The following is a 26,120-nucleotide window of genomic DNA, read 5'->3' on the forward strand; positions in this document are numbered from 1 at the left end:
TTTCCCGGAGCACCAAGGAGAGTTTAGACATAACCAGGTGCTGAAATAGCCTATTTGCTGGAGTGCTATTGTGTTTACTATCTGCCAGACAAGAAACGTGTGGGGCTTCTGCTGGTTTTAAGGTGGAAGTGGGTTGGAGACCATATAGCTTCAGGTTAGCAGTTGGTTGCCTGTGTTGGCAAGAAGTTAGAGGAGAAATAAAGTATTAGTCACCGAAGACACTGACCAGAGGCTAAGCTTGAAGCTAGGATTTTCTTATTAGCTTTCAGTGCATACTTTATTAACATGTTCAGCTTAAAGAAAAATACAGTGAGATAAGGAAAGTCTGGCTTGCTGAAATCAGTGTAAGGGTGTTATTACCATGCAGATTGCAATACTGCAGGCTATTCCTTTCCCCACCCCTCCTTTGAACCCCAAGGGGGTCCTGGGGGAGCTGTGTAATACATAAATCTATAAGGTAGTTATACAGGTGTTACTGTAATCTCACCTCTTCCCAGACAAAGGGACCTGCTTGCATGTGCACATACTCTCTCTTCTATGTACACACGCATGTATGCACACAAACAGGACATAGGTGTTCAATTCTTTAGCTAGGGTCTTCAACATCCAGGAGGCAGCTGGCTGGTTAAGAAATTCACTGATGCACTGCAGTGTAGAAACTCATTCAGATTTCTCCGTGACTTGTGCCCTGTATATGAAGAGGGCTGGGAGAAGATGTTGGCCTCACTCTTGTGTTCTGGATCCTTACGTTCTCTCATATGAACCGAACTAACCCAAATCTCTATACCCCTATGAGAGTAAGAATTGTCTGTCATTGCATCAGAAGATAACGGCAACAGTTTTGCTTTTGGGAAGCACCAAGGGTGCCAGAAATGTTACTCTTACAGAGATTTATTTAGAGAGATTACCACCAAGCTCCTTACTTAAGCAAGCAGAGGATTTACAGATGCCAATATCAACTTCTCTGCCACAGTTTCCTTTCAAATCCTCTATAATGATATCGCTTTGGGGTTTTGTTAAATGCAAACAGGATAAGACCAAGGTGCCCTTAGGGAGCTGTGTCATCAGCTCTGCCTAACAATACAATGTAGAAGTCTCATTTAGCATTTAATGATTCCAAAGATAATGTGATAATGCCTGGTCCCTGCTCTGCTGTGGGCTGGTGAGGGACCATGACAAAAGGAGAAAATGGATAGGAATATAAGGCTGCACGTTTAAAAATGCCTTTTTTTTTTTTTTTTTAGAAACAATTATTTTTTTCTCAAATAGCTTTGCTTCCCTTCAAGTCCTTCCTTGAAGCTAACTTGGCCACTCAGTGAATTTCTGTAAATGAAGTAAGCTAATTTTTCCACTTGCACAATCTCAGATAGGAAAAATGGTGGCACTCCTGCTTGTAGGATTTCAATTGCCTGTTGCGTTCTGTTTTATATTGAGTAATGGAGGGAGGACCCAATTCCACCGGTGCAGTTCTGTTACTGGAGACTGCAGTTCAGGACTCTGCTTCAGGAAGGGCTCAGTCAGATGATGACTGGATGGGTTCGCAAAGGGGAGGGCAAAGGGGAAGTCATACTTGACCAACCTGATAACCTTCTGTGATGAAATGACTGGTTGGTAGATGAGGAGAGCGCAGTGGGTGTAATCTACCTTGATTTCAGTAAGGCTTTCGACACTGCCTCCCAGAAGATCCTGAGGGAGTAGCTGATAATGTATGGGCAGGATGAGTGAGCAGTGAGATGGACTGAAAACTGGCTGAGAGCCAGACCCAGGGGTTGGTGATCTGTGGTATGAAGTTTGGTCAGGGGCCAGTAACTAATGGTGTACCCCAGGGGTCAATACTGAGTCCAGTCCCATTCAACATCTTCATTAATGATCTGGCTGATGTAGCAGAGTGCACCCTCAGCAAATTTGCTTATGTTCCAACCTGATACAGCAGAGGGTTGTGCTGCCATCCACAGGGATGGAACCTCAGCAGGCTGTGTCAACATTTCTGTTGTCACAGAAACGTGCCAACAAGAACCTCACAAAGTTCAGCAAAGGAAAGTGCAAAGTCTTGCACCAGTATATGCTGGGGACTAACCAGCTGGAAAGCAGCTTTACAAAAAGGGAACTGGGGGTCCTAGTGGTCACCAAGTTGAACATGAGCCAGCAATATGCCCTTGCAGTACTGAAGGCCAATGGTATCCTGGGGTTGCATTAGGAGAGGTGTTGCCAGCAAGTGGAGAAAGGTGATCCTTCACCTCTACACAGTGAGGCCACACATTTCCAGTTTTTGCATCACCAGTACCAGAGAGATACAAAGCTACTGGAGATAGTCCAGCAAAGAATCATTAAGATTGATAAGGGACTGGAGCACCTTTCACGTGAGGAAAGGCTAAGACAGGTGGACATGTTTAGCATAGAGAAGAGAAAGCTCAGGACAGATATTATCAATATATATATAAGTTATGAAGAGAAAGTGTAAAGACTGAGCCTGGCTCTTTTCAGTGATGCCCATGGCCAGGACCAGAGGCTATGAACATGAGCTGAAACACAGAAGATTCCATCTGAACATCAGGAGATGCTTTTACACTATGGGAGTGACTGAGCACTGGCACAGGTTGCCCAGAGAGGTTGTGGAGTCTCCATCCTTGGAAATGCTCAATATCTGTATGGACATGGTCCGGTGGCCCAGGTTGAGAAGCGCGGTTGGACAGGATGATGTCCAAAGGTCCCTTGCAACCTCAGACATTCTGTGATTCTGTCAGCTGCCTTATGTATTTAGCTGAGACTCCAGCTTCTAAATCTCACTCTGTATTATTTGAAATGGTAAAAAAGTAACTGCTGACTTGAATTTTTTTGTTATTCAAACACAAACTTAACTAGATCACTGCTATGTGCTTGCCTTGCTGAATAGTCAACAAAGAGCAGATTAATCTTGTCCAGAGTGCACAGTTCTGAAGGAGGTCATTAGTCTTCACACATTTAACTAGAACCAGCTGCCCAATATGCTTTTTCTCTTGAGGCATCTAAAAATTGGCAAGGTCAAAACTTTCCCATCCTTTACATCCTTACTATGGTAGTCCAGTTTTAGAAAGTCTGCACTTCCAACCTGAAGTGTTTAAAATAACACTGTGTGTTTATAACTGCAAGTGAAGCTCAGAAAATGGAGGTTCATGCTGTCTCAAGTGATTTCTGTGAAGTGTTGCAGCCAAGCGTCACACTATGCAGGAAACCCCTGCTAGGACTAGGCAAATTATATAAATTATATAATTTATATAAATGTATATTATTTATATAAAATTATATTATTTATACATATTTATATAAAATTGTTATAAATTAAAGATTGGCATGGCTAATGGGAATCAGGCATCATAGAACTGAAGTCTGTGTGAGTGTCCCTAATACACAGTTCATGCTGTCTGACTGGTGGAGTCCCGGAAGAGATTACCAGGACAGTGATGAGTTATCTAGCAAGTGTCAGAACTTGAGCCCAGCTTTACAGCTGTGGCATTTTGTGCTGGTGTTCTGGACGTGCCCATCTGTTCCCGTATGCATTAGGTGACAGCGGCACTGTCGTGCCACTTCAGATTGAACCTTGGCTGAATCCTGCTCTGTAGAGTAGCGCTGGCCCAGCGCGCTGAAAGCAGGGTAAAAATCAAAGTGAGTGGATCTGGAGAAGACAGCAGGAGAAGAGGGCTGCACAGTAGCTTCTGTTGTTGATGTCAGCTCCCTTGGTAATGAATATTGGGCTAATGAGGGCAGCAGGTTTCAGCCATGGGTGAGGTTTGCTGTTGGGATGGAATGATCAGCATAGAGTGTTGAAGGCAGTGAAGGCAGAGGGGATGTGTCTCATAGGAATTCAGCAGCTGACAATGTGCCTTGTGCTCCTGTGTCACAGACAGCGTGGTTACACTGGCGATCGCTCTGCTTCTCCTCTCCCTCAATCAATGAAAGAACACATTTATTTATTTGCATATGCAGATGGTTCAATGTGGTGTAATTAAGACCATCTTATACCCAGACCAAAGCCTTATGTATGAACTCCTAATGGTTACCCTTACATCCACCTATAGTCATAGATCCCAGAGGCAGTTTCATAGTTGTCAGCTGTACCGTGGGCATTGCATGTGGGAGTCAGGGTTAGCAGGGATGAAGCATGGGGCGTATGAGCTTGTCTATCCCAAATCCTTTTTCTCTTATGAAGCAGCAGTTCTAAATCTTCACCCCCATTAGTTTGCATGTCAGCAAAGATGAGTCATTGGAGTGGCAGCAGGCCAGGAAGCATAGTTTTGCTCTCCTTTGCTGAATATTCAAAATAGCAAAATTTGGTGCCTGATTAATATTACATAAATATGCAAATTTTTCTAGCATAAAAACTGAGATGTATAAAATTGGTGTGCCTATAATGTAAAAGGAAGACTGTAATTTATAAGAAAACTTCCCCCACACAGGAAGACGAATACCCAAGACAGGCTTCCAGAGACGTCGCTTATGAAGCCCCGGCATGCCGTTGTGCTCCGGCTTTGCACAAGTGCCATTTTGCATAAAGGTGCTAATAAAGAATTCAGTATGTATCAAATGCTGTTGTCTGAAGGTTGTTCAGCAGTAGGGCTAAGACAAAAGAAACTGGCAATTAGGTATATATTTAGCAGTCTTTCTGCAGGCATCTGGAGTTCATTTCAGCAATAATTCAAAAACCCCAGGACACTTTCTGCCTCCTGCTGCTAAGTGAATGTAGGAGTAAAGCTGCTATTTTCACTGACAAGACATTTTGCTTGTGAAATTCTCTCACTTGCGCATAATCACTGTTCTAGCAAATTACAACATAAAACACAGCTCTCCATGAGTCAGGGGGAACATGATGCCTTCTCAGGTGATACAGGATTGTAGGGAGAATGAAAGCAATCTCAAACCGAAAAATTGATATAAATTACATGAGCTCTTGGCTAGTCTAATCAGACTGGTTAAAGCAGTTCCCTCAAGCCTGCTTTTATTTCAAGAGCCTTGCCATTCCTCTTCCCCAAGTCTCAAATGCTTGTTTTGCTGTAGTTACATGGACATAAGTCTTCTTTCAGATGATTAAGGAATGGTTTGCTTTTTGCTGTTACTTTGTTTTTCTTTTAACAGCCAGGAAGGGAAACTCCATGGGCTTATAATATTTATCAATCGTTTTTTGAGGTATGCGTATGATAAATAGGCATCTTCCATCCCAGGAGATGTGAGTGGAGAAGGTGATTCACTGCATTTTCCAGTCTTGCTTTGCTAGCTGCATACTTCACGTTGTGATGAAGCTCCTCAAGTCTGGGCTGTACAGGAGACCCAAGACTACTCACTTTGCTTATTCGTCTGGAATACATGTTTTTTCTATAGGGAAGTTTGAATAAATCTCCTAATGCTGTGAAGAGTTTGGTATCTGAAACTGGTTTCAGGGAGTGACCAGGGTATTTCTAACAGTTTCAGTGGAAGAAGGGTGGTTGGTATGGAGGGAGATAGAAGGTTACTAAACCTGTTCATCTTTTTAAAATATAGCTTCAGGTAATTGCAAGTACAGGTGTAATTTTGGGGTTTGAAAGAAGAAAGACAAGGCCACCAGGAAAGCTAGGCTGATGTTTACCAGGCAAAGGCACCAAGCTGGGTAAATTCAGGTTCTTTCAGGTTGCTCTAACTAGTACTAGTATGCAGTTGTTTTTCACTACTTTTGATTGTTTTTATAATCAGTCATATTGTATGAGAGGTAGAACATAATGGATTTCCAGGCTGTGTTGCGACAAGGTCTGCTGTCAAAAGGCAAGAAAGCAGGGGAATTGTGTTGGCATTCATGTGACCTGTGAGATCTCTGCATGCTTATATTACATAGATGCACGGACAAATTTAAAACACTGGTTTAACTGTACAAATGTAAATGAAAGCCTGATTTAAGCTGATTATAGAGAACACAGGTTGTATTCTGCATATGCTGTCCCCCAATTCTCATCCAGGCAAATTTGGTATAATCTGGGTAGTCTGTCTGCCTTCTTGTCCTTGATCTCTTCTGTCAGTACCTGGACTACTGTACCACGTTAAAAACAGTGAGGACAGACAGTCAACCACTTTGGTTAGTTGGTATGGCCTTGTTTATTGTCAGTAGATAAGTCTTAACTTGATCTTCCATTTGTGAGTCTGTGTGGAAAGATTTCTGTCAAAAAAAAAAATGGCAAAAATAATACCGTTAAAACTCAAAACTGTTTCAGGTATGTCTCTCCTCATCAGTTGCGATGTACAGTTGCTAAGTGGCATTTTTATGCCAACAAACCCTATATAAGCATGGATCCTGCCAGTCCTGAGAAGAGCAACTTTGTTCCTTGTTATTCTTTCATTTTTAAAGCTCATGAGAGTACACACAATCTGGCTCATGGCTGATTTCTCATTGCCTTTTCATGGCAATGAGTGTCTCCATGAACCAGACAAGCATGGCATGATCCTCACTGAGTTAAAATTAACTTCTGTTCCCCGTGGTGTGCCGTAATGAACCCTAGTTACTTATTACCAGTCTTTCTCTCATCTCTGCATGACTGGCTGAATAGCTCTTCCTGAGTTTCATGACTGGTTGAACAATAGCGAGGGATAGAGCCGTGCTGTTAATGCACACACTGGGTCTCCAAATAGTGATTCAGTATTGCCAAATAGTGATCCGGTATTGCCAGTCTGCAATTTTCTCTCTCCTTTCCTTTATCCTGGAATCAGCTTTCCTCTGCAGGGGCAGCACAAAGCCCCCATGAGTAGCAGCTGCTGCAAAGATTTACTGAACTTCTCTTTTTCATAGAATCATAGAATGGTCCAGGCTGGAAGGGACCTCCAAAGGTCATCTACTCCGGTCTCCCCACAGTCAGCAGGGCCACCCCCAACTAGACCAGGTTGCCCAGGGCTTCGTCGAGCCTCACCTTGAATATCTCCAGGGAAGGGGCCTCAACCACCTCCCTGGGCAACCTGTTCCAGTGCTCCACCACCCTCATAGTAAAGAACTTTTTCCTAATATCCAATCTAAATCTGCCCTTTCCCAACTTAAAGCCATTGGCTTTTCCTGGCTTTGTGCTTTTTTCTTGCGGATATTGACTGGAGCTCTTTGCTCCAGCTCTTTTATGCAGCTCTTAACATGGAGGGAAGCTGGTTTTCTTTCCTGGCACATTTTCTCCTGTTTGGCCCTTGGAGCATGTGTATTGTGGAAAAGCAGCACGTGGACCCTCGTAAAGTCACCTGTGAGCATATTGGAAAAAAAATGAAAGCTCAAACCTACCCTTAAAAAACATCCTGCTATGTCAAAGCAATACGTAGGCACTAGTTAAAGCAAGAAACCTGGTCAGTTACTTGGCATGGTAAGAATTTAGGTAGCCAAATAAATCCCAACTGCCCAGACCTTGTGTGGACTCTGAATGAACACAGTGTTTTGTGATAGTTTTAGTTACTCTTGCAGGATACTGATGTTAGTGGCTAGTATTATATAGAGAGCTGGACAAACATCTCTCTTCTACAGTAAAATAACTTCTTTTATTAAGAAAATAAATCTCTTCTGACACTGTTTCAAGCTCATTTTGCTCAGATTATTGTCTAAACCAAAGCACAATCTAACTTGTTTGTGGGTAGCAGATATCGAAGGAATAAATTATTATTTTGATCCAAGGTACTTGGTTGCTGATGTTATTCATGCTGTCAGTGAGTGGATGCTGAGGAACTAACAAAAATTATCAAATATATTTCAGGCTGTTTGTAGTTTCAGTAGGCAACTTATAACCCATCATTTTATCAAAAACATTAAATAAAATTTTGGCAATGTAACTACAGTATATTTAAAAAACTCATAGACTTCAATGTATGGATTAAAAAGAAGGCCTAATTAACTAAGTCTCCATAAATTTACTCACAACTCTTGTCTTGACTCTTTAGCAGAGCATCTATGACGTTGTCATCCCATCTGCTTTTGACAAAACATTATCTGATGTTGTCCTTCCTAGTGCCTGGTTATTTCCTAAAATTGTTTGTAGTGCCTGTGAACTGAGGCCTCTGAGTGCTACATGAAGCTATGCTGAAGTGTTTGAAGTGCAAGTTAATACTGATCCAGCTGTTTACAGGGAAGCTAAAAGAAATGGAAAGGTTACAGGTGTCATTCACCACTGTGGGTTTGCAGTGTAAATAACAAAAAGTGGCATTTGCTCAGTGTTTCCATTTTTAAGATTTTCATGTGATCACAGCAGGAAAAAATTATATGAAAAAAGATTTCATCAGACTTCCAAAGCTGATTCTTATCCTCATTTTTAGTTTCTATAGACTGTGGCTATAATAATAATGCTTTCTGATGTAAGGGATAGGCTGTTTGATCAGTGTTCTCATTTTCTCCTTCTGTTACAAAATATGTCCTTTCTAAAACCTGTGCTCTGACTGCAAACAGACAGAAACCATTTCTGTGGCACTTCTTCTCAGAATTACTGTGGTGAGTGTAAATGTGTTAAGGGAAGGGAAACAACAATGGTGTTTTTCTTGTGGCCAGACACGTTAGCCACTGTTGGATCAGCTCAGCAAGCGTGGTGACTGGAGAGTAGGGATGACCTGAGGAGGCTGAACTGGGGGTTGTTTCTGCCATGGTAGTCAGCTTCCCATATAAGCTGCTTTGTAGTCAGCTGAAGTTCTCCAAGTCGGAAGTTGGACCACTTGAAGGATGGAGGGAAGAAAAAAAAAAAGAGGCTTACCATGGGAATCTGAAGTTTGACTGTTGTTGGTTGTGTTTTTTTTTTTCTAAGAGAGATATGTGAGGAAGCTTTACCCCAAAATACATCTTTGAGTGTTGCCCAATCTGTGAAGCAGAGAGCTGTGCTGGTATGGTAGTACCACAGACAGCCCATATGAGTGCTCACAGTCTAGGTGGCTGTTCAAGCATGTGCAAATATTCTGCCTCTTCTCAACCCATTTTCTCTTAGAGGCTGTATCTGTAGCACCAGGGTTTGCTGATAGTGGAGCATATTCTGTAGTGCTATAGAGTCGATATAAATGTGGAGCAATGCAACTGTGAGCTGCTGATGTATGTGGGACGTGAAAGTCATAGCTGTACAAAAGCATGGGAATATGATAGTTAACTTACCAGCTTGAAATCTTACATGTCTTTTGAACACCATGGTCAACAGCAGTGATGCAGCTAGGGTTTCATTACTGCTCAGCTAGGAGGAAGTCATTGTGGCTAAACATTTGGGGAGAAACCCAGAACCCGTGTAAGGGAGCACGTTCTGTTGGTTTCATCAATGTTACACAATGGCAGAGTTGGACCCATAATAGCTGTGACCATTATTTAGAAAATTGGATTAAACTGAAAACTGTTTACGGCTGATTTCTCAGACTTTGGTGTGGAGGAAATTCTTATGATGGCTGTGGGGGTGAAAGTATGGTTGATTGGGGTTTTGGTGTTGGTTTTTTTCCCCTCTACATCTTGTGGCATTTTTTCCACAACCGAACCATAAGACTTGAGTCATTATTTTGAAAGATGAGTCCTTGGCAGACAGTATGCCACCATACTTCCTTAAGCTGCATGATTTTTATGGATTTTAAAATTATTGCTTTACTCCAGGGACATGTTCTCAGGACTAGACCAATTAATCCAAAGTGTTGTACTTCTACTATTGATGTAAGCCACCTGAAGGACATTGGGTAGCTGGCAGAGAACTAGCTGCAGCTGTTCTTTGATGTTCTGTGGGCTTTTGAACAAGTTTTGTGTAGTTTCTTCATTTACAGAACGTTTGGGAAATCTTTTTCTCCCAAAATGTCTGCCGTGGCATATAGCTAAACAGGCTAGGCAGCGTGTCAGCGTGTGCTCCAAAAGCAAGAGGAAGAAGCATTCCTTGAGCAGAGGTACTGCACTTATTTTTAGTCAACAGAAAGAGGCATGGTGATAGCTTTTTTGTTCTCTGATATTCTGTTTTGCAAAGATTGGAAACGGGCCTCCTATCGTTTGCAACAAATGCCTTTCTTATTTGGAGAACAACGAACTCTAGGCAAATGGTATTTGATATGTGTTCTTTGTTGCTCATATAAAAGTTTTATGTGTGCCTGGAGATTTTCAGTTTTGGAAGTGTCATTCTTAGCATAATGTAGATTCTCTGTTCCTGTTTTATGATCACAGGCCTTTACACAAGCATTTTGCCAGAACACATTACTGATATAACATTTTGCTGAGTATAATTACATTCTACTAGGAAATTTGAATTCTTTCCATATTCTAATGTCTATTGAAAGACTCTCCTGAGATTTGAGCTTGGATTGTGAAGGTATCTCTGACCTTGTATTCTTGTTTTTTTCTGCCCACAAGAGTGGGAATACTATTTTTCATGCCAGTGGCTGCAAAATCAGTTAATGGACAGTAAGTGTTGATGAGAAGGAACTGAGTGAAGAGAAAAGCACAGCTGAACCCGGGGCAGTGACAGCTTGATCAGAACAGTCTCTTTTACAGAACACCAAACATGAATAATTTCCTGCCTGTTCCATCATTTTAGTTAAGTAATTGGAAATCCCATTGATCTACTCAGGCTTAAAATAGCACAGTCTCAGTGGCAGGGCTGTGATTCCTGCAAAGAGGTATTGTTCCCAATTAGTATTAGAGATGGGTGGCTCCTGTTCTATGAGCAGCTGAGCTTGGATTTGCACCATGTCAGGAAATCCTCTGATGTGGGTGAGCATCAGTGTGTGGGTATTGGTGAGCAGAACTCCACGTGATACTTAGCTCTCTGATAAAATTGAAGTGTGTGGATTTAATGTTGCTCTGAGTACTGATTCAAGAGTTTATATCCCTTCTGTCGCTGCATTTTGCGGGGATCTTTCATCAACTTGCTGTCTAAAAGAAGAGAGTAATGAGAATCACCAACCAAAAAATCTGCAGAATCTATCTGAGATGCTGTTGAAAAACCATATCTTTCTCCCCTCTGTCCTTCCCTCCCTGGTTCATTAATGCTGTGTGACTGGTTCATCTGACTCCTTGATTCACAGTGAGTCGCTGCTGCTTCCCTCATATTTACCATGCACTGATTAGTAGCATAAATCCTACTCTGGGGGACTGAAAACCTAAGAGATGGCAGAATCTGAAAAGGGAAACCAGCTTGTTCTTTCACTCAGCAAGAACCAAGAAGCATCTGTTCAGAGCAGAACAGTGATATAGACACAATCCTAACAGCAGCTGGCTGAGCTGAAACTCAGAAGAGGAAGAGGTTGGCAGTACAGCCCTTTATGTACTGGATTTGCTATAATTAAATATTTAGCTGTGCTGAAGCTTGAGGGCTCCAGGACACACAGGTGCTGTAGACCAAAGTTCCTTGAGTTTAATGAGTTCTTTGATTATAATTTCATACACTTTTCAGGTAAAAAGTTGGGTAACTCATCTGCAGAAAAATCTGTGTGTCAGGTCACCTGTTGTGTAAAGTTAGCTTAGCATTGTCATTATAAGTAATTAGGACAGCCTGGGATATGAAGTCCTATTAGATTTCAGTCAAGGTCTAAATCCCAAAGATAAATCTTGACTACTGATGTAAGGTAGCTGATTTACCATCCTATGGATCTTTGTGTGACAGCCAAGATGTACCAGTACCTTGTGCCCATCTGTAACACCAAGTAAACTATGTAAGGAAATTAGAAATTTTTTTGGATTGCATAAGTTAATAGAACAGCTAAATCCAGAATTTATGACTCCTTACTCGTTATTCTCTGGTCTTGGTCACCTTTTACCATTTATAATGGGGAACAAGTTACTGGGGCAGAAGTAGGTGCAATTGCGTGCACAAAATCAAAAAGAATCTTTGAAGCATTGCTGGCAGTGCTACTCTTGTATTACTTGCACTAAATAGGATCTGAATTTAATTAATGCCCACCTATTTTCTATCTACGTGCTCGATAGTGAATTCATTATTGAAGGATGTCCTCATGCAGCTCTTTATGGTGCAATATAGAATACTTTTGTCCACTATACTCTTGGTAAAGGAGATAAAGACATCTATTCTGAATTATTTAGACAAGCTGATATAATGTTTTGATGTCCTTGGCTAGACTTTGAGACTTCTGGCTATTGCACTGGGGTAACAACGTGCCTTTCATTCAGCATGTTGCGTGCGCAGTACGTTGGTCGCTGGGCAGCGCTGCAGAAGTTAAGGCAATGTGCAGTAGCACTCATTTCAGCTGCACAGTTTCTGCTCCCATTGGATGTGATAATAGTGCCCATCACCCTGCTATGCTTCATTCCGCAGAGTTTATCATTAATTTCCTGCCTGTCTGGAAGAATGCCTACTCTTTCCACATGGCCGCCTTCCTCACCTCCTTCCATTCCTCTCAGGATACTTTCAGAAACCAACACAGCGCAGTTTTTTGTCAATTCTCAGACAAATGTAAATAAGCATTTTACTCTTCCACCCATCCCTCTCTCTCTTTATCTCTCTTGCTTCATCTCCCTTTTCTCATTCCATCCCTGGTGCAAGACAAGTGATCAACTTGTCAAGAATTAGTAACAGCTATCCAAGAATCTGGACTTGTGCCCACTTGATTGAGGGGAGGGAGTGCAAATGAGTCAGTGCATGGGCTGTTCCTGATAGCCTTCCAAGTGCTGCTTAGCTGGCTAGATAAAGAGTTAGATGGTAGAGGAAAAACTTGTGTTATTGTTGATGTGATGCAGCTGATTGTTTAGTAGTTGTTGAAAAGGTGGTAATTGTATTCTGAGTGTTCAATTAGAGCAATAGTACAGTAAGTACAGAATTACCTCTCCCAGTGGCTCAGATATTGTGGCAGCATTCCTGAAAGTCTGCCATAGATTTCTGTAAGAGTGGATTGGATCTTAAGTGGTGAATTTGTTTTCACTGCCCTTCATCAGATACATTGCATAATCCAAAATGCTAAACTGAGAGCTTCACACTTCCAGGTGCACAACCCTGCTTGGGATGTATTTAATGAGAGAAGAGAGAAGAACACCTTCCATGAGATTCTGTTGGTTTGTCCATCTATCAAATCTCTCAGGGCCTCAGAAAAATTGCTACAGTTCAGAACTTCTTTTCAAAAGCAGAAGCTAACATTTTGTTTCAAATTGCAGAGACCTGAGAAATCCTGACCAAATTTTTCAGAGAGGTAGAGCACTTGCAGCTTAAAGTAATTTCTCCCTATGAGATCAAGTCCAGCTGTTTCAAGTCAGATAGCCAAGAATCAAAGTTTCCACCATTCATTATGAAAAGCTGGGATTTAACCACTGGAGAGCTTTGAAAACTTCCAGCAAGCGTGTCGGCAGATTCAAATGCCTGGCTGCCTTTTTGAATATTTGAACCTAAGGTTTATTTGCATATATATCCCATAGGCACTTTCTCCTTCGTGTAATCCATTCTCACGCTGCTTTTTCCAGTCCCTGTTATTTGTGTAGTTGGTTAAAATGCTTCCATTGAATCCTTTCGGCAGTGGAATTAGTGGAAAGTTGTCAAACCATTCTCCCCCCCTCCCTTCCTTCCTCAGTCTCTGCAAGTAGAATTTCTCTCTGTATTCTGCCCACTAACATTATGATTTTTCCCTCCATTTCAGACTTTCAGTATTAAATAATTAATTTATTCTGAGTGAAAGTTTACTTGCTTTTCTTCATTTTTTCTATCATTTTCTGTATTTTTCATTCAGCTTCTGCTCAGCCCTACATGCTTAGACGTAGCCTTAGCTCCGTTTGCACACCTAGCCTGCACATCAGGTCACTGACCCCTCTTAGCATCGCTGAGCAATTAGGGAAATCCTTTATGCTGCTTTAATGGAGAGTTCCGGTCCTGTCCTTAGTTTGCCAGACACTAGCAGAAAGAGGTCTGATTTTTCAACAAAGGCTTATTTCCCATATCTAATGCACAGTCAATAAGTCATTTGCATGGTGAAACTGCTTTTGGAACAGGAAGCGCTCTTTTTGGCCTTCCTGATATTTTGGAAGAAATAGGACCATCTGCTGCGTCTAATGCTGCTTTTTTTGACCTGACTCCTATGGAAGTCCCCAGAGGTGAATTTGGTCTGGTGAATGAAAATATAAACAGAAACCTGTAGAAACTGCATCTGCATTTCTGGAGCGTATAAAATTTTAGACATTAAAAAAGGCGACAGTAGCTTTACATACAGGAGTTGTTGATTTCAAATTTGGATTTGATAGAGTGGTTAGAACTGAAATAAGTACTGGTGAAGTAAAACAGTGCTGACAACAGCTGTGTTTTGATATGCATGAGAGCACCCCCTTGAATTATGAAGTGGGGTATTGGTGTGCCGTGTAGAGCTACCATTGGCAGAACAGATTACACAAAGCTGCAACTGAAGAGTTTTAGCTGACAGAAGCAATAATATGACAGGGCTTATGCAAACTGGAAAACAGTTCCTTCTTCTGATATTCACTCCATAAACAGAAGACAGTGTAAAAACACAGCTGTATACTAAGGTTATAAAACGCAAACATGCAGTTTAGTGTAAGAAGGCAAAAATAAGAAGGTAGAAAACTTATTGTGAAACACCCTAGAGTATTAAGGCCAGTGTATTAGAAATCACTGGTTGATTTTTGACCAATGCTGTTTATACACATAAATCATTAGGATTAAATGTTGTATTCTGGGTTTGCTGTCTGTACATACTTCTTATTAATACTACTTGAGCTGATTTTTATGCTTTTGGAAAGGATTGTGGCAAATGTCATTGCTTTATAAAAAGGTGAGCCTAGTAGCTCAAACTTCCAAGAGCTGTGCTGTTCTGAATCCCTTACAGGACCTCAGTTACATCTCCTGCCTTCAGACAAAGCTGGTGCAGCCCAGCTGTGCAGTCCTTTGCTTGATTAAATGTGCCATCTAGTGGCTAGCAAGTGATAGTTAATTTTAAACAAAGAAAACATAAAACCAATGGACTTTTTAATGCATTTTTACACCAGCATGGAAAATGAACGGAGGCGGACAAATCCTTTTATTGCCTTCTTTTACTCCCACTTGTTAACGGGCATTCATAGATCCTTATTTCCAAAAATGCCATTGTTTCTACTGTCTGTTGTCCACACTGTGCCCTCAGGCTGTTTACCAAAGTGTAGATGGAAATCATCTGCTATGGCAGAGTATTTGGGCAGAATAATTAGTGCTATATTCACAAAGCTTCAGAAGTCATATCGTAGCATCACTGTTACTGCCTGCATCTGAAGTGTTGATTCTCAGAAACTTGGTTCAAAGGCCTAGAACTGCCCAAATTTAATAGAATCGTAGAATAGTTTGGGTTGGAAGAGACCTTCAAAGGCCATCTAGTCCAACCTCCCCTGCAACAAGCAAGGACATCTTTCATCTAGATTTGTTTGCTCAGATTCAGCCTGACCTTGAATGTTTCCAGGTATGGGGCATCTGCCACCTCTCTGGGAAACCTGTTCCAGTGTTTCACCACCATCATCATAAAAAAGTGTCTTCCTTATATCTAGTCTAAATCTACCCTCTTTTGGTTTAAAAAAAAACCCCATCTTTCTTGTAAGCCCCCATTATGTATTGAAAGGCTACCATAAGGTCTTCCAGCCTTTGTCACCCCAAAATATTCTCCTGTCCACCTGTCCTTTATGTAACTGCTAAATCTTAACTTGTTTGTACATACATGGTGTGCAAATTGGATTTTGTGCAAAAAGTGGCCACCAGAGCTACCCAGTACCTTAGTGGTTAGCTCAGGCACCCAGGATATTCAAGACCCAGGGTTAAGCCCCTGGACTGATTGGATTCCTGTTGGTATGGAGGTTTCCACTATAGAGTTTATGTTGGGACACACAGACAAAGCCAGCCCCATTCTTAGAAAACCCTGTAAGAGGCTGAATCCTGCCATGTGTTTACCATTGTTTCACATGCTGCTGAAGTCTCACTTCAATTGAACTGTCTCAGACAGTTTTCAGATCCACATAGCACATCACTCATGTTGCTGATACCAACAGGGCAAAGACATCCATAGATGTCTACACTGAAACAAACCCATCTGCTTTGAGATTGGGTTTGGGAGAGAGGGCTTCAGATGGGAGTACTTAGGGAGCATTGCCCAGCTCTTGAGACAGGTTTGTCTCATGTCACATGGGAGAGGTTGCAGCTCACTGTCACAGCCTGGGAACATGGTTTGAAGAACATGGCACTGTAGTTTAACATTCCTCCTGAATGCTCTTACCCTGTGCTAATATGGGGGCACTAAACCCCTACTGGATGCTGTAGAGATGGAAAAGCTTTATTTAAAAAAATAGCAATAGGAATACTATTATTAGTTTCCTATTCTGTAGGAATACACTATTCCTATAGAAATATAGGAATAAAGTAATCTTCGTTATCGATCAGGGAAGGAGTTATTTCAGACAATCAACACCTGCCAGTTTTATAAAAGAAGAGAAGAAATGCACACTGAGGATCTTTGCTATATGTGATATTCGCGAAATGAAGCTAGACACTGAAAGCAACATTTTGATGTTTCTCTTTGGAGACACCTGTGTGATTCAGTCCAAATCACTTACTCTGAGGACCAACTATCCATGTGGATCCTATCTAATCAAGTATTTGTCATCTTCATTTTTAAAAGGCTTCTTTTAGATTGTTGGTTTTAAAAAGTGTTGTTATTTTTCTGTTCCTTTCACTTCTAGGATATTAAATACAACGTTGTTTGAACTATATGAAGCTCTGGGCAATTTTCCTGCCTTGTGGGTCTTCAACATGCTGCTTGTGATTCTTCAAATTCTGCACTGTTTTTGGTCTTACCTAATCATAAAGGCAGCCTACAAAGCTATTTCAAAAGGCAAGGTAAGACAGTATGGTTCTGTTTCATGTTTAGGATTTTAACTTTTTTAACTTTAACTTTAGGAGTTTCTTTCTAATCTATGATATCGAAGACCTATGTGTTTTACAGGACTTTCCTTTCATGGAAACTTTTTTCTACTCCTTCTAACGTCAGATAAATTAATATAATCTATAGTAATTGTATGTATTTTTGCTTCCACACTTCTTTTTTATAATCTGGTATACTGAACCAAATGGATTTTTTAAAACAAAACCAAAACAAAACAAAACCAACAAAGAAAACTGCTTTCTTGAGGCTGCAAGTTCTGTTTTCCTTCTTTATAGTAGTTGCTAACAAACTGCTCATTTCCCAGCTGCTAGTGATAATAATAATAATAATAATACGAATTTAAGTTCTGCTGCCTTTGCTAGTGGCAAAGTTACACATCACAGACTCTTTTGGGTTTTGACGTCATTGAGGTCCTTCAAAGAGCTACATACTTTCTTTCTAGGATTCCCACAGCAAGACCATTTGGGATAAAATTTAGTGTCTTTCTGCCATTGTTATATTTAACAGGAAGATATAATTCACAGAAATGCTAGCTACATTGCACTTGCTGCGCAGATATGGTGCTCACATTTAGATGATAGAACTAATGCTTACAGGTCATATAAACAACAGGGTATTTTGCCCTCAAGAGTGCATGAATAGATGTTTTAGACTTGTCACCGTTCCCAAAGTCAATGGGATTGTTCTGCAGATAACTGCTTTCTGTGAACATACTGGAGAGCTCAAGCCTTGAACTGAATGGAGCCCAGAGTCTGCCATTTGCTTTGTATTAAAGACAGTGCATTTGTGAACTCTATCTTGCCTGGAAGATACACATTCGTCTCCTCTAATTTTAGCAATTATTAGCTTCAGCTGTTCTGTCTGAATTACACCAGTGACTTGAAAGAGTGCTTCATACTCTCTCTTATTCTGCTTGTTTGTCCTTTCTCTTGTGCTGTGCTGGAAGGCTGGGAAGTGGAACCCCTTGCATGTAAGTTTCTTTACATTTACTATACAAAAGAACTATTCTGTGCAATGCTGGTGTTTCTGTTGGTGTTTTGTTGGTTTTGGTTGGTTTTTTTTTAATTTGTAGTTTCTGCATGGTCTTTTTATCCATTGTTCGTATTTATCTATTTAAATGAGGGCTACCTTTGAAGGTCGTTTTTACTTCTTGCCTGTGCTTTGCCTAATACCATCCGAACCCACTTCTGTCTGGGTATCCAGGTGCTATTATGTTGCAACCTGTTTTACACATATGTATCAGCAGGGTAAGCAGCCCCTCTGTCACCATTCAGGAAGCATACTTGAGAGCGTAAGTCTCTTTGTAGTTCAAAGTGTTGCATGGGAGAAAATTTAGATTGTATGAGATCAGAGCTAGACACTTGCAGTATGATGGTGACCAGCTTAAAGATGCATCTACACAGAGGATTTTTCTTCCTTCAGATCTTATTTCCTCACTTGCAGCCCTGTTCTTCCCATTCCTGCAGTATTAATTATTGTTTTATTTTTGTATTACTGGTATCCACCTTTGGAACAGCTCAGCTGATAAAGCAATTTATTATCATTAAATTTGTAACTAATCCTGATCATGTATTTCTTACTCGCTGTTATGCTTACGAGTTTTTTAAATCTAGATATATATTTTCTAGATTCCTTTTGTAGAAATTGCTCTCATGGGATCTTTTGGGGATAAACAAAGAGAACTAAGCACTGCAAGATGTTTTGCATTCATATCAGGTTTTAAGTGAAAAGATCCTGGTATGTTGCTGCATTTTAAAAATAAAGAGAGTGGATCAAATGTTTAATAGAAGTGACTGAAGCATAGAATCTTCTTTTGATTGTTTGGCTTTGGGGCAGGACCCTAGCAGAAGAATTGGCAGTGAATCTAATAAATTAAAAGAATTTAAGATGATGCAAAACTTTTCTGTCATCTAGTCTGCCTTCACATCGATCACAGGTACCCAGTACCCTGTGCTGTGCCCTGTTCTCTTCTGTCTTACAAAAGTATATTTCTAAGTGTATTTCTGTGTCCCAAACAGCTTTAATATAGTCCTTTATATAAAAGACTGAAGTGATCTGTTAATTGAAGCTCTGTAAGTATGGAATCAAATTTCAGACCTTAGTTGATGACCAGTTTCATGGGTGTCAGAATTGCAGGCTTGCTAGACATTGACATTAAACATTTTTCTCATTATGAGGCATATGGGTATATGTTTCTTTCTTCTCTGTTCCCAAGCAGAATAGTATTACTCAGTTGTTATGATATTGCAAGGATGGTAGCAACATTGGGAGCCCCAAAATGCAAATGGCTGTTTCTGAGGCAAGAGCTGGAAACCAGACTCCTCATGAGGTCTTTAGGGAGTAGAGGAGGATTTCTGTAAGCAGAAACTTACATGCAGTAGCCCTCTTTTTTTAATTGTTTTGATTTCTTTGTGAAGAAGACTTGCCATGTGTTTTGCCCCCTTTATGTCCATTCGCTATAGTAAAGTCAGTTGTAATTGCCTGATGTGGCAATCGGCGCAGCATGGATGGAGTCCGAATGGATTAGCAAGCTCAGCTGTACAAACAAGGGCAGAAGCAGGCATGGAAAGCTGCATGCAACTTACACTTCAGACTTCTTTCTGTTGATTTTTTTGTTTTTTTTTTTACTTCATCTGATGCACTCTTACCAGTTTTGCAGATTTTCAAGATCAGACTGGGTAGGGCTCTGTGTGACCTTACCTGACTTTCAATGAATCAGTGCAAAGTTCTCACCCTGCTTTTGCACATGGCTTATGTGTGTACAGGCAGAGATGCATGCCAGAGCCTTTAAAGCCCAAATTGACAAATGTTTGAAGTCTCTGATTCTGGCTTGAACCAAAAAGCTCAGTTGTTTCCTTATAATTTCCTACTGCTTGCTTCTTTTTCAAATTCTACAGGTAGCAAAGGATGACCGAAGTGACATTGAGTCAAGCTCAGATGAGGAAGAAACAGTACCTCGTTCAAAGACCCCACACAGCACTATTGCCACTAATGGGACCGGCGGTGCCAATGGGACAAATGGGTATCTTACTGGTGGCACTTGCTCGGAGGAGCATTAATCCTTGGGTTCAATCGTGAGACACGAACAGAATGAACTGTTTGCTACTGGAAGTAAATTATAAGTTGTGAATGCGATCTCTTCATATATCTCAGCATCAGAAAAAATTAGGAGTATCAAAGCATTCTGATAGTGCACTGCCATATTTCCTGTTTGTGAATGAAGACAACACACCATTCTGTATACGTAGGCATGCTGTATGTGTATGTAACTGACACAATGGGAGCAGTATTTTCACTTGTACTGTCTTTGAAATATTATTTATTTTGTATTCTTTTGGAAACTTCTGGACAAAAGGGAATATCCATTCTCAAACTTTATCTCTTGGGATTCTCAGTGGTGGAGAGCGTCATGCTCAGATCTCTTCTGTCCATCCCTGTTGCTTTTGCTGAGTCTGCTTTAAGTAATAGTTGCTTGATTTGTTACTTACAGTAAGATAGAACATAGCTTTATAGATTCTAGATCTGCTTCAGATATTTTTGCTATCTTTGTGTTTTAAAGTGCTGGTTTTGAAATTGCCTATGAAATCACAGTGGCCGTTCCTCCAACATAAAGTTTTAAAACACTGGACTGATATTTTAAATAATAGGTAATGTGGTCCGTTAGCAATTTGGGGAAAAAAAAAGAAAAAACTGTGGTAATTGTGGGATATTATTTTAGCATAATTTAAAATTCAATTTGGTGGTTAATTGCATTATAAATAGACTTGATTAGTTGTGCAAATACCCAAAAGCATTGATGTCTACAGTAACATCAGTAACATCATTAACAGTAAACTCATTTAATTTTTTTTTTTTGCCTTGCAATTTTTGACCTCTACAGATTGCAGCTTTTTGCAGAGATTCCATGTTGAAAGATATTTGTTCAAGTGCACCATTGTGAATCCAGACCTCACTCCTGAAACTGTTCTTCACATTTAGGTGGATGAGAGAAGGGGTGTAATGGAAAAAACAGCAGATGAAAAGTTCACTACTTCCTTGGACACGGTTCAGTCTAGGTATTGTTTTTATAACTATTGCCACTTTTTTAGTAGGCTGAAGAGAGAGAAGGCAGAATGTCATACATTACTACAATTAGTTTATTTTAAATGCATGAAACCTTGAGCAAAATCCACTTAACATAATTTCCAGCAAACTTTGAACACTCAGCACTATTTCATCACTTCTAGAAATAAAATTAAGGGTGTTCATAAAATAATTTTGCTCTCCTTTTTCATCCAAGATTTAAAAACCGTGTCCCAAAGAAGACAAAGTAACACTCAAAATAAACATCTTTTTAACATTATATACACACTTCTTCCAGTCTCTAGATCAAAGTTTGATGTAGGATGCTAAGGATCATACAAGTCTTGCAGGACACTTTTCTGTGTTATGTGACAGCAGTGCCAAAAGTAGGCAAAGTTCTTGGGTAACAGACTCTATGCAACCTACTGTTCAACAGTATTGTGTATGTGCACACAGAACCAATGTGCTTCTAGACCAAAGATTTATATATATTTAAAAAAAAAACAGATAAGGGAGAAAAAAAAAAGGAAGGAACAAACCAGGAAAAATGTGTCTTCTATATACAAAAGGATTGGAGTGCTGTGTTCCGATGGAACTCTAAGCCAGGAAATATTTGATTCCTTCCACCTATGCAAATAGCAAAATATAGGTGGTTTCTGATGCCATAAAACATGTTTAAAGGCTCTATTTTATACAGACTTCATTGAAAAAAGTTGAGTTACCACTTCTTTCTTTTGAAAAACTGAGATTAGTCCTATTCTAACTGTCAGTCTTGAAAACTTCTGACACCTTTATTATCCATAGGAACCCTTGCGTGTTAGCAAAAGATGTGCTAAAGGTAAGGGCAGAATGGCATGAATGAAAATAGTACCTCCACTTAGTTGACCATAAAGGAAAGAAAAACAAAAACTTGTAAATCATAGAAGAGCTGTCGGTTTTACTACCCACAGAGCATGTTTTGAAAAAGCCAGATATCCTTGTAATTCAGCAGCTGCCTAGCTTATATGTCCATAGATATATCTGAGGGAGCAAGGGAGTCTTATTTAAATCTGCCTCTCCCCCAAAAGTTTCTCTGTCTCTAATTTTCTCACCTGTCTCCTATGCCTCTGATTTCATACAGTTATCTGCAGGGCAGTTTATACACGTGAAAATACACTGATTGCAATAGAAAGTATCCCATCGCCAGTATTTGAAATGGCAGTTGTTTAATAATTACTGTCAAGATGATACCAAGTTTTTTAAACAAAACCATCCTGGAATATATTGAATGAACATTGTAATTTCTGATATCTGACCCGCTAAGATGGTTATTGAGAATAACCGTTTAAACATGCCTCTTTTGTGATGTTGATTGCTATCTCCACTGGACCTTTTCCCTGTTGCAAAGATGGTTACAAAAATGGAATTCTGGCAAAATATTTTGTCTTTCATGGGGACAGAATGTTGCTTTGAACTATCGATATACAAAACACGCAATAGGACTCTGATGTTGTTGATATCAGGAGAGAGCGCAGATCTGAAAAACAGTCCTTGTGCAGGGGGCAGGAGACCTTTGGTCTCTACTGGTCTTCCCCTGCTGTGCTGTATAGAGTTGATTCAGATGTACAGTCAAGGCTACAACCCTTGAGATGATTCACTATCGCTGGCTATATATCCTCTTAGTGGATATATAGCCCCCCACTGTTAAATAATGCCACTTGGATTGAAACTTTTCCTCTGAGGTGTAAATTCAGTTGCATCTATGATACGCTAAAGCGTGTACACAGTTACCATGGCTCACCTGATGCCCAGTGACTTACTTATTTCATATAAACCTGGCTTTTTGGAGTCCATTCTTAGCAGCCTAGAATAAGCTTCATACAGATAGGTCTGGAAAATAGGCGAGAGATTCAAATGACAAATTTGCAGAAATGGGATAAGACGAAGGAAGCTTTGAGAACTTCAGTAAACTTTGCTGAACAATCACTAAATTTTCAAGCTACAATTTTTTTATGGAAATTAAAAATTCACACAATTCACACAATTTTTTCTGTCTTTAGTGGGAAGGACCAAGTGTTTTAGTAATCATACTTGGCAGTGTGTTTTGATTCATTGCTTTAACCAAGGGATGTCAAAACTTTGGCTTCCTCTTCCACTCTGCAGAGAGAGTGTCATGCAGCTATTTCCTCTTTCATGTGAATTTGTTTGCTGCTCTGCTGAAGAGCTTTGCAAGGTGTTTTGGGAAGCCAGCAAATTATTTAGAGGATAATCACACATATTCCAGAAAATGGATTTAAATGATTCACATGATAAATGCGAGATCTTTAAAGGTTCTGTATATTCGTACCTTTTGTAGAATTGTCATTTTAGTCATTTTAGAAATGAGGGTTTGTACTCTATAACCTATTTGTCTTCAACTTCTATGCTCCCTTTTTATAGTACAGTACACAACACAGTGGTTGAGATGTTGAAGTAGAAAAATGAGGAAATGATATGTAGAGTTTATTAGTAAATAGAAAGAATTTGTCTTCTCTCCCTAGCCAGCCCAAAATATAGTAAAATAAGATTCTGATCTCCTTTTGTTTACTGTTTTCCATATTAGCATATTTTGAGAAATTTTTAGAAAAATTTGTTGTGGGTTTTTTTTCATAAAAACCTAAAAACAAACATTGCCGAAAATGGTAGAAAAATGTGATCAAACAAGGGTGGACATTGGAAGCTTGTGGATCTTGATCAGTGTTAAATAGTGCTAGTTCTAAAATACCAAAGTGTCCCAGGCTGTTTCCTTGTTGCCATTTTGCAGTTTTTTCTATGTGTTATTTATTTAATGATTCCACAAGAATTGGAACAGGTGTCGCAGCTTCAGATGCTCCTGTTTCAGCCTGTGACCATTCAGTGTGATTGCCAATGACAAATCTTTTTTCTGAGACCCAAGTACATGCACTAAAGCTTTGCTTACAATGAAGAGAATCTTGTCTTAAATCTGTATCTGTTTTGAGTGAAAATCACTTTCTGGTTCTGAATGGGACATGACAGCAAAAGCTGTTACCCTGCAGCAAATGTCGATGATGATCAACACGGGTTGATTTTGACACCGTGTGTGTTTTACGCAGGGTGTTCTAGTAGGAAGACTAATGCCTGTTTCATTCATCTTCTCATTATTGCAGCCTTCTGTATTCTCAGAGAAATATGGGCTACCATTGGTTTTCTACAGTTGATGATTTGGTATTTTTTTAATCTCTTTGCTACAACTCATTTTTTATATGTCTCCTATTGTCTACTTCTTGTGACATTTGTGTGAGAGGAGCTATGGAATATTTTTTACCCTTCCTGTAATGTAGACCGTATTAGGCCTAACTTCAGTGTTCTACAAACTACAGTTGCCTTTAAACCGTAAAGCAAAACCAGTTTCTATTACTTGTTTTGGCTGGTTTTGATTTGGAACAGGGACCTAATGGGAACTTCAGTAAGACAACATTATTATTTTTTTCTTTCTTTTTAAAAAACACTAGTGGAAGTTTGGAAAAGTGGTGTACATGTGTAGCCTTTAAATTGTAAAGCTTTCTGATTGTAGTTGCAATGAAAACACAGTGTTTGAGTGTGTCTGTACAGAATTCTCAGTCTTTGAAATTACTTTCAATTTAAAAAAAATGGAGGAAATACTATGAAATGATGTCTTGGAGCCATATCAGTGATCACACATGTCAGACAAAAGACCAAAATTATTATCTTACATAACTTAAAATGATCTGTGCAACAAAACACATTTTCTGGCTTCTGTTGAGCTTCAGCTTTTTGCAGTCCCTGAGTTTAACTCTCATACACAAGCTCTCATGCTGTACTGTGCATGTTGACTACCTATTGCAAGTCAGGGTGAGGCAGATGACACTATTTCACCTGTGTTTTCATGACAATCCTGTGCTTGAGCAACTCTTTCAGAAATGCAGTGATGTGTAGGAACTCCACTGTCCCAGACACAGTGATGTGCTAGCTAGAAGTCCTTTCATATATAGCTGTTGCATAGAACTTTGGGAGTTATTTTGTGTTTAACTCAGTTGGTTTGGGTTTTTTTTCAATATGGAAAATAATTATTCCTCATAAAATCTCTGGAACCAATCAGTATTGTGGGCTATTTTAATTTGGAGACACTTTCATAATAAACATAAGTATTAGGAATGTAGTGTTGTTTTTCTTCTCTTTTCTATGAAATGCAAACAATGTTTTCCTTTGGTCTAGCTCAAAGATTGTTATCCACACTGCAGACTCCAGCATTTTTAGAGCAGATCCAAATATGTCTTTGCTGAGTTCGTCACTGCAGTATTTTATGTTATTTCTTGTATGAAACTGTTTGTAACAATAAGTGGTAGAAGGACAAGACATTTTCTTAGGATTTCAGAGGTAAAATTTTGCATGTTAATCACTTCTGAATGTCTAGCTGGACCCACCTTGGAAAAGCTGTCTTTTTTCAGTCTAGGTGGTGAGGGTTTCTTAGAAGTAAATGTTCATTCAGATGTTTCAGGCTAAAGCACCACCTCCTAACCGCTTCTGGAAGTAAGAGAAGAGGTGTCACTTGTACACTTGTACAGTGGTTCTCTGGAGAGAAAGCTTCAGCTCTTGATTTTGCCAAGGAAGCTGCATTTTTCAGACCCCTACCATTACAGTAGACCAAATCTGCTTGCTTATTTATTAGAGGAGTCTATGTTTTTTCAGTACTGTTACAAGGAAGAGGGGTAAAGGGGTTTGGTTTTTTATCTTTTTAAACAAGGAGCTGTCAATGTGTAGCAATGCAGTGAGCTGGAATTGCTTTCATACACTCGCCAAAGTAAAGCCTACAAAATATCATCATCAGGTAGGCTTTGGTGCAGTATTAAAAGATGATGAGGTACTTATAAATGGGATGCATGAAAACATTCTTACAACTTCAGCAGAAAATTGAGGCAGTGGTTCTCATAACAAAAATATTGGTTCTATAGGAATCACCACACATCAGTTGAAGTTTTGCCTCTGGAAGAACAGTAAACCTGAGGATTTGCGTTGTGTTTAAATAACTAATTACTGCAGTTGTTAATAGGTGTTTATGATAATATACAGAGAGAATCTTGTAGTGCATTTAATATGGCATTTGAATTCTTGCTTATTGAAGAGATATAATTATGTGGGGCTTTTTCCAGTTGTATGTCTAATGTCTTTTGCTTCCTATTCCACGTTTACCCTTCAATTTACATAGCACAAGGGAGCGCCACGGTGTACAGAAAATGGCTCAGAATAAT

The 26,120-nt window shown here is 39.8% G+C and overlaps 1 protein-coding gene across 1 annotated transcript in view; it reads left to right on the top strand.

Annotated features, from left to right (window-relative positions):
- Nucleotides 1–25,030, top strand: part of CERS6 (ceramide synthase 6) — a 126,130-nt gene extending 101,100 nt beyond the window's left edge. Inside the window, exons 10-12 of the mRNA XM_014954133.1 lie at nucleotides 16,607–16,763; nucleotides 17,756–17,779; nucleotides 19,707–25,030. Of these exons, the coding sequence (XP_014809619.1) occupies nucleotides 16,607–16,763; nucleotides 17,756–17,779; nucleotides 19,707–19,868 (343 nt within the window). The 3' untranslated portion in view covers nucleotides 19,869–25,030. The remainder of the gene's footprint in view (nucleotides 1–16,606; nucleotides 16,764–17,755; nucleotides 17,780–19,706) is intronic.
- Nucleotides 25,031–26,120: the final 1,090 nt, after the last annotated feature.

Source organism: Calidris pugnax, unplaced genomic scaffold, assembly GCF_001431845.1.
Source record: "Calidris pugnax isolate Ruff unplaced genomic scaffold, ASM143184v1 scaffold103, whole genome shotgun sequence".
Lineage (NCBI taxonomy): Eukaryota > Metazoa > Chordata > Aves > Charadriiformes > Scolopacidae > Calidris > Calidris pugnax.